At 38.3% G+C, this 6,649-nt stretch overlaps 1 protein-coding gene across 14 annotated transcripts in view; it reads right to left on the reverse strand.

Annotated features, from left to right (window-relative positions):
• Positions 1–4,998, reverse strand: part of picalma (phosphatidylinositol binding clathrin assembly protein a) — a 142,019-nt gene extending 137,021 nt beyond the window's left edge. For 13 of the 14 annotated variants that reach the window (XM_078545731.1, XM_078545730.1, XM_078545728.1 and 10 more), the window contains exon 1: positions 4,582–4,851. In XM_078545731.1, the coding sequence (XP_078401857.1) occupies positions 4,582–4,711 (130 nt within the window). In that variant the 5' untranslated portion in view covers positions 4,712–4,851. Of the gene's footprint in view, positions 1–4,581 lie in introns of all 14 variants that reach the window. The other variant, XM_078545732.1, reaches the window with a different exon arrangement.
• Between the last annotated feature and the right edge of the window lie 1,651 nt (positions 4,999–6,649).

Consider the following 6,649-nt stretch of genomic DNA (forward strand, 5'->3'; position numbering starts at 1 on the left):
ACAATCTAGATTATATACTGAAGTGAGACTTGAACCATCAATCTCCAGAATCAAATGTATTATGCACTACTGAATGAATCTAAATGATACAACTTTCCTTTCAAAAACAAAATGGCATATCACACATTCGTTTATTCAACATAATCACCTCAACAATAATCAGATTTAAAGAATTACTGTGGATTTCTATGCATTTTAGAAAATTCAAAAATTTGATTCAGATATCTTCCATTTCAACACAAATTCTTTTAAAAGCAGATATAGAACATGTTTAAAGGCTACTTGACATTTTTAATTATATTTTCAATGTAGCTGCATTCATTCTTTTAAGATATGTCATGATCGAAAAGCACCTCACTATCACCTTTATTTGGTGGTGGGTCAGTGGCATTTTTCTTTCACAATCTAGAAAAGGAAATCAGTGTGGTCAAAATCACTTTATTGACAACCTGAATTGGGACAAAAACACATTAAACATTGAATAGTTGAGGCTGTTTAATCACCACTTGTAATTTGTGTTATCATATATTAAAGTTAATTTCCTCTTTAACTGTAATGGAGATAAATGTTTATTACATACTGTTACTGGAAGCATCATGAATTCCAGACTGAACTGGTACTTGAAATGGAAGGTTACACAATCTTTCAAAGATTTCATGAATAACCTATGCAAATGTAATACAGTATTGTATTACTTTTGGAAAAGGCTTCCGATTACTGAATTAATTTTTTAAAAATCAAATTTCAGATTTTTTTTAAAATTGGATAAAATTACTTCTAACAGATTTCCTTTAAACCATTTTCCTACATGTATTGACAATGCAACTGTTGCAGTTTAAAGATACCTTCCACACCAATCAATAAGTGTGTTGCTACTATAGATAAGTGCAATTTCCAATGATGAAAACGCATACAGTGCTTAAATGGCACACTGAGAAAATTGAAGTTTTGGCAATTTTGTTAGGTTGGAATGGTGTGGGGGGAAACATGGAGCAGCAGATGCCGAGGCGCACAGAGAAAGGAACAGAGGGAAAGGTTGCAGAGGGAGAAAGATCCTATAAGCCATCAGCATCACAGAAACACAAGCTGCACGAGTTAAGCAGCACATGGTATCACAAGTAACATTAATACTTGGTTTGTACAGGTTAAGCAATTTTTGGACATCAACAGAATGTCTAAAATTGTATTAGAACAGAAGTCAGCCTTTTGTGAAGAAGTTGATTACACCAGGTATAGTAATAATACATACTGAGCATATTATTTTCTGGTAATGATAAATTGATGAGATCAGTCGTTAGGATATCATAATCATTAATATTTCACCATGGACATGAATACATACGAACTGAATGATACTAATTTCTGTCAGCAAAAGAGTCAACCTCTAAATGCCAACCAAGATTTTTTTAAAATCAAAATGGGTATCCAAGGTTATTTAATTAGCTCACAACACAGATTAGACCACAGTTATCAACAGCTTGAAGTTTGTTCTTGCAGGTTATGACACCTGAACCTCTCAATGATGGCAACAAACTGGAAATTGTCCCAGTGTAGTACAGCATCTTGCAACAATTCCACAAATGTTTTCACTAATCAAGCATCATACCATTCACTAAGTGCCAAGATTTTCCATAAAAATTCAGAGGTTGTAAAAATGTTAGTTTCCAAGTGGATCTAAAGCTATAGCAAATAACTTGCCCCCATAACAACTGCTTTTATATCATACCAAGATCTGCATTATATCACTGGTTCCTGATATAGACGTCTCACGGACAATTTCGACTCAAAAATAATCTTACCAATGCTCAATAAGGACATTTCTACTAAGTCTTACAAACTACAGATTACAGTGAATTTCAGTAAGCTTACTTTCAGGTTGCACCTGGCTGCTAAATCCCACATGCCAGGAACTGACACCTCAACCATTGATAACTAAGTTGGGCGAAAAAGGACATCAGGTCTGACATATCCTGAGCCCAGAAATAATTTAACTCACTCACACATGACTCACTATATATGAAAATGTTTTTGATTCACAGAATTAGTAAAATGACAGTTTTTGCCACATGTTACAGCATTTAGATTTCAGTTCTGCACAAGGGAGTCAGGACAGATTGGTGTCTTCGGGTGAAACACGGTTCAAATAACTTGATCAGAGCATGCAGCCATTATTCAGCCCTTATTTTTTGACTCATAATAATGGATGATTTTGGGAAGCTGAGAAGTAGAATGGGTTCAAGCATAGACGCTTCTTTGCAGTACAGACCGAGGAGCTCAGAATCACTAAACTAAGGTGCAAGAGGTTAACTTAAGAGAACTACACAAAGCTCAGGGTTTAAAAATCACCTCAAAGTTTAACATTTAGCTGTATGCAAGAATGTCTTTCATGCCTGGAGCCAATAAAGTGCGTCAGTTTTGTATCCTATTCTCAATAAATGTTTTGACCTTTTACCACGGGTACAATTGGAGCTCATCTCTTGAATGAGCCTCAATAGTAGTCAGCAGCTTATATGACCTTGGGAGGCATTGCAGCTGAGCCAATCCAACCCTTAACCAATGCCCACATAGTAGACTTTCAGTAGAGGAAGGTGGATAGCAAAAAAAGAGGAATGATTGCCGATTTACCCTTCCATAACTAACACAGGATTAGTGAAGCCACTTGAAACATCCCTATAGCTGTTCTGGCAGTAATCATCTAATCCAGCAAGGATTTTATTTAATTCAGCAAGAGAGTACTCTGAAAATTGGTGTTTTAAAACGCTCACTAGGCTAGAATTCTAGTGCGGGGGGGGGGGGTGTTGAGAGCTACCCACTACAGACAGACAGACTCTCTCATTCCAGCTTCAGTGATTTTGAGAGTTAGATCAGGACATGATTGTTAATTTCACATTTATATGCATTGCAAACCATTCTGCATCAGCAAGTATAAGTCGTATAATGCTAATCTCAGAAAATATATCAAATGAGTAGATTTGAAACTGAGCTTGTTATTTTCATTGGTTAAAACTGGTAAATGTTTTCATTTTCCAAACTACCTAATGAGTATAGAATGTCAGGATAACTAACTGTAGATCAATTAATAAATCACTGAAGTTATAGTTTTTTTCTGTTCATACCTTACAGCCTTCTCCTAGCAAAGAACACCTGTTCAAGACTATCAATGCTACTCTAAAAAGCTCCAAAGAGGTTAATAATACCACCAGAGAAAACTATTCTTCCAATTGCCATATTTTGCAGGTTGAAAAACTGCTGAGCTTGCATACTCCAGACATGCCAATATCCCCAAAAAAATGTTGTGCAGGTACTGTGTACACAAACCAGCAGTTTCCCAGCACATGATTTTAACATTGTAGCAGTAGTTAAAAAGTGTTATTTTCTAAACAAAAGACTAAAAACTATTAAATGTGATTTCTCCCTGTATGCTGATTTTGCTGGTTTCCATTTAAAAAAACTTGGGGCATTGCAGCACAGCAGTATGTACCAATCTGATTACATTAAAATTTAAAACTCTTAAAATCACTAGATAGCTCAAAAAATCTAAAAGAAAAAAAGAGAACAGATATAAGAAAGTCTGGTGCCAGTATAGTTATGAGTCACATTTATCCAAAAGGGCCCATCACTTGAAGCTAGCAGGCAATTTTTACAATGTTAATGTTGTTTAGCTTTCAGCTTTACTGCAGCAGCTCTGGTTGCGTTCCCAGACTGAGTTTATAATAGTTTTTCTTTTAAATACTTTCCATGAACTGTAATAGAAGCATCTTAGATTAGATCAACATATTTTATTAACTGACTATTTTTAAATAATGTTCTTGCTGCACATCAGCAATAACACTAAGTTATGTTGAAGATAGTGAAGGCAAATATTGGTACTGCATTGGGTTCAAGCCACGCACATCTCAGCCAACTTTTGGAAGCCAATTCTAGGCAACACTATGCAATGTGGCAGATTTTCAGAAACAGGAGGAAACTTCCAATCTGAGACACTTATGTACGGTTCTTCAGCCTATGAAAAACTAACAAGTTCCCAGATAAAGACTTTAGGGATACAGTATCTGGAGAGTCTATACAGCCCTGCTCTCAGTCAATAAAAGGTTGAAAAATATGCCTTAGTTAAAACAGTCATTTCAATAATAGAAAATGCTGATTCATTATAACGTGAATATGAGGTGGGCTGTAATTTCTGTCCTCAATAGTAGCTTTCAGACGTGTAACCACAGCTACCACATCACAGCAGACCGCAAAAATGTATGGAAGTCCTGAGACTTCCCCCCGCCCCTCCCACCGCAAACTCCCTACCAGCAAATGCATTGCATCAAAAAAAAATCTGGAGTAACTATGTAATAAAAAATTATTAAAATGTATACATCAATACACTTGAGGGTCTACTGAACAAAATCAAGGCCAAGGGCGTTATCTGGGGCCTGGTACCGCATGAAAACTAGAGACCTTCCCCTGACAACACACACCAACTCCAAACACAACCCACTGGCGTTAAAATCAAACCCAGTTGTGAGAATAACAACGGTCGGGATCGGGAAGCGCTTTCATTTCCGCTGTGAGAATGTGCAAGGTAGTGCTTACAGTCAAGGTGCTTCTTCTTGGGGCCCATGATCTCATGTGTGGTGGCTTTACAGACGGTTTTAGAGACAGCGGAGCCGGTGACACTGTGCTGAGCCGCGGCGATCCGATCCGTGATACTCTGTCCCGACATCTTCCCTCCTCGCCAGCAGTAGATTCACACACAAGAGGGGGTTTAAATCCCTCTCGCTGAGCAACCCCGGCCAGAGAGAGAGAGACCAAGAGAAAAAAAACAACCAAAAACAAAAAGTAAACTGAAAACCCAGAAAGGATGGAAAGCGAGCAGAACTGACTGCACCGAGCTTTTCTAATTTATATATAAGGCGGTCACTTGGGCAGCTGTCGCCACCCAGGGTTCAAATCCTCTTTCTTCCTCTGCCGAAAGGAGCAGGAGTTACAGGAAAATGGCGGGTTTGAACCAGGCTCCTGCCCACTGGATCGTTATCATGTGATCATCCACCAACCTCGCACCAGTTGGAGCCCATCAGCCAGTCCCAGACTTTCCCCCTGCAGCCCAGCCTGACACCACTGCTGCTGCTGCTGCTGCTTCCAGCAAAAGATGCCCCTCCCTCCCTTGTCTGTGCCTGCCAAATGAGAGGTTCTATTTTGTTCGCTGAGCCTTTCTACTTATCCATCTGGATTTATGCACATCTGTCTACACGTGTACAGTTTTTGCACAAGATAAGCTGAATCCAGAATATAGATCGCACCCTGTAGATCATTGTCTTGAAGAGCCTTACATTTTTTTCGAAAACAAGATTATTAACTAGTTAAATGTAATTTTTACATCAAAATAAATCATTGCAATAACTTTTTGGCAGTAATTTTCAAGAAGATTTTCAAATGATATATTTGTATTTTTTTCATGAATAACTTGATTACTGCCAGTCATCATTACCCGAAATGAAATACTTCTTAACCTCAATAGTTAACTAGAGACTTAAAGAAGCAGAGTTTTGTTAAAAAATAGTCATATTTTCACCTTCAAACATGAAATAAAAAGAGACAAGCAAATGAAATCAATTGCTGCTGAGAAAGCGGGCTACCACACACCCACTCAGATTTTTGAAATTGCCTGAAAAGACCAGTTCAACAATTTTTGAAATATATTGACAATACTCAGTCAGAGCAGGGGTTCTCAACCTTTTTTTTCTGAGGCCCCCCTCCCATGTTATAGAAATTCCATGTACCTCATGTAACACAAGTACTTTTTCAGTATAAAAATTAGTCACACAGTGAAACATGTATGTTCATTATTATTTATGTTTACTTATACCTTGATTGCTATCCTCTAATCTTTCCCATTTCTTGGGCTGAGATTCTCTCTTCAATGCTTCAACTGAGCAGAGAAGCCTCACATAATTATCCTTACAATATGAAAGTTCTTGGTACCTTAAGCAAGCACCTTAAAAAATATGAAATTGGACACAATTCCCAATGGCAAAGCTACCAGTAACTCAAATTGGGGGCCCCGAAGGAGGGGAGGGGAGGGGTGATTTGGAGAGAGTGAAATCACATGCGCAGAGTTTAACTAAGGAGAAATTAGAATGGCAAAGAAAACATGGACACATACAGAGTGGTGCAACTGTTTTGATGCACATAATCATGTCACTGGGGAAAAAAGCTTTAGGTCATGGCATCTTTTTCTCTCTCTCTCTGGCACCTGATGCAACAACACAGGATCTTATCTCCTTGCCCTACCCCATCCCTTCTTCCAAGGTCCCCATCTACACAATACATCCAAATGCCAACCACCACTGCCTCATGCACAGACCTGCTTGCTTTTCTTCTGCCACTCTCCACACTTCAACCAAAACCATTGTGAACACAGGGAACCCTGGTTCTGATTCACACTCATTGGATGGCATCTTTTTTTATTCATTCATGGACATTTATTGCCCATCCCTAATTGCCCTTGTTCAGAGGGCATTTGAGAATCAACCACATTGCTGTGGGTCTGGAGTCACATGTAGGCCAAAGCAGGTAAGGAGGGCAGATTTCCTTTCCTAAAGGACATTAATAAACGAGACTCAGATGGGTTTTTACAACTATCAGCAATGGTTTCATGGTC

The sequence above is a fragment of the Cetorhinus maximus genome, chromosome 7, assembly GCF_964194155.1.
Source record: "Cetorhinus maximus chromosome 7, sCetMax3.hap1.1, whole genome shotgun sequence".
In the NCBI taxonomy this organism is placed as follows: domain Eukaryota; kingdom Metazoa; phylum Chordata; class Chondrichthyes; order Lamniformes; family Cetorhinidae; genus Cetorhinus; species Cetorhinus maximus.